The sequence below is a fragment of the Myotis brandtii genome, unplaced genomic scaffold, assembly GCF_000412655.1.
Source record: "Myotis brandtii unplaced genomic scaffold, ASM41265v1 scaffold2049, whole genome shotgun sequence".
In the NCBI taxonomy this organism is placed as follows: domain Eukaryota; kingdom Metazoa; phylum Chordata; class Mammalia; order Chiroptera; family Vespertilionidae; genus Myotis; species Myotis brandtii.
The window spans coordinates 95,694-98,207 of record NW_005357632.1 but is presented as its reverse complement, the minus strand read 5'-3'; the positions used below and the strand labels follow the sequence as shown (position 1 = coordinate 98,207).

At 41.6% G+C, this 2,514-nt stretch overlaps 1 protein-coding gene across 1 annotated transcript in view; it reads right to left on the bottom strand.

Moving 5' to 3' along the window:
* The window catches only part of CRLF2 (cytokine receptor-like factor 2), a gene marked incomplete at its 3' end in the record, with an annotated part of 15,008 nt that overhangs the window by 4,448 nt on the left and 8,046 nt on the right, over nt 1-2,514 (bottom strand). Inside the window, exon 4 of the mRNA XM_014538908.1 lies at nt 787-952. Coding sequence (XP_014394394.1) covers nt 787-952 — 166 coding nt within the window. The remainder of the gene's footprint in view (nt 1-786; nt 953-2,514) is intronic.

The following is a 2,514-nucleotide window of genomic DNA, read 5'->3' as shown; positions in this document are numbered from 1 at the left end:
TCCATCCAATATCTGTCCATCCATCATCCATCCATCCATCATCCATCCATCCATCCATCCATCATCCATCCATCTACCCAACATGTATCTGTCTATCAATCCATTCATCCAACATCTATTCATCCATCTATCCAATATCTGTCCATCCATCCACCTATCCATCATCCATCTACCCAACATGTATCTATCTATCCATCCATCCATCCATCCATCATCCATCCATCCATCCATCCATCCATCATACATACATACATCCATCTACCCAACATGTATCTGTCTGTCTATCCATCCATCCATCATCCATTCATCCATCTATCCAACATATGTCCATCCATCCATCATCAATCCATCCATCTACCCAACATGTATCTGTCTGTCTATACATCCATCCATCATCCATTCATCCATTTATCCAACATATGTCCATCCATCCATCATCAATCCATCCATCTACCCAACATGTATTTATCTGTCTATCCATCCATCCATCCATCATCCATCCATCCATCTATCCAATATCTGTCCATCCATCCATATATCCATCCATTCCTCCCATCCATCCATCCATTCCTCCATGCAACATGCATCTATCTGTCTATCTACCCATCTGTCCATCATCCATTCATCCATCTCTCCAATATGCATCAACCTAGGAACCAGGAGGTCACAGTTCCATTCCCAGTCAAGGGCACACGCCTGGGTTGTGGGCTCGATCCCCAGTAGGGGGCGTGCAGGAGGCAGCCAATTTGTGGTTCTATTTCATCGTTGATGAACGATCATTATTACCTTGTGGCTGCCCCCTCTGCTGGTGGATCACCTCCGACCAGTCGCTGGGGTAGGTTGTGCGGGATGGATAGGTGGGCTCCGTGGTGGTCACTCTGGCTCGAAAGGAGTAGCACTTCTCAGCATCCAAGTCCTGGATGGTCACGTTGCAGGTCATTTCTGCCTTTGGCTGGAGGAGGGAAAGCAAACAGAAAGGTCGGTGACCTGATGTGTAGGTAGATGTGTAGATAAGTAGCTGATATAGAGGATAGATACATGGATGGATAGATGGATGGATGGATGGATGGATGGATGATGGATGGACAGATATTGGATGGATGGAGATGGATGGATGGATGGATGGATGGATGGATGGATGGATGGATGGATGGATGGATGGATGGATGGATGGATGGATGGATGGATGGATGGATGGATGGATGGATGGATGGATGGATGGATGGATGGATGGATGGATGGATGGATGGATGGATGGATGGATGGATGGATGGATGGATGGATGGATGGATGGATGGATGGATGGATGGATGGATGGATGGATGGATGGATGGATGGATGGATGGATGGATGGATGGATGGATGGATGGATGGATGGATGGATGGATGGATGGATGGATGGATGGATGGATGGATGGATGGATGGATGGATGGATGGATGGATGGATGGATGGATGGATGGATGGATGGATGGATGGATGGATGGATGGATGAGTGGATGGATGGATGGATGGATGGATGATGGATGGATGGATAGGTAGATGATAGATCAAATGATAAATGTGTACATTCATATTAGATGACTAATGAATGGATGGATAGATAGATGATGGATAGATGGAATGACGTTTTGTCTTCGTCCTTGGAACAAAAGTTTCCTTCTCTCAGGCATCTGGACATCTTGGGTAACTTTCTCTTTTTTGCCCAGTTCTTTGCCTCAAAAAAAAAAAAAAACAGCAAAAAACGAACAACCAACCAAAGAAAAATACACAGCCCGGCCTGTGGTTGAGCATCGACCTATGAACCAGGAGGTCACCATTTGATTCCAAGGCAGAGCACCTATAATCCAAGAGCAATCCCTTTAAATAAATCTCAATACCTCCTTCTCTCTGTTTCTCTCTCTCTCTCTCTCTCTCTCTCTCTCTCTCTCTCTCCCTCCCTCCCTCTTCTCTCTCCACCTCTCTCTCTTCTCTCTCTTCATCTCTCTTTTTCTCCATTTCTCTTCCTCTCTCTTCCTCTCTCTCTTCTTCTCTCTTCCTAGCTCTCCCTCTCTCTTCTATCTATCTATCTATCTATCTATCTATCTATCTATCTATCTATCTTAGCTATCATCTATTTATCTATCATCTATTTATTATGTATCTATCATCTATGTATCTGTCATCTATCTTTTATTATCTCTCTATCATCTATTTATCTATCTATCATCTATCTATCTATCTATCCATCATCTATCTATTTATCTATCATCTATCTATTTATCTATCATCTATCTATTTATCTATCATCTATCTATTTATCTATCATCTATCTATTTATCTATCATCTATCTATTTATCTATCATCTATCTATTTATCTATCATCTATCTATTTATCTATCATCTATCTATTTATCTATCATCTATCTATTTATCTATCATCTATCTATTTATCTATCATCTATCTATTTATCTATCATCTATCTATTTATCTATCATCTATCTATTTATCTATCATCTATCTATTTATCTATC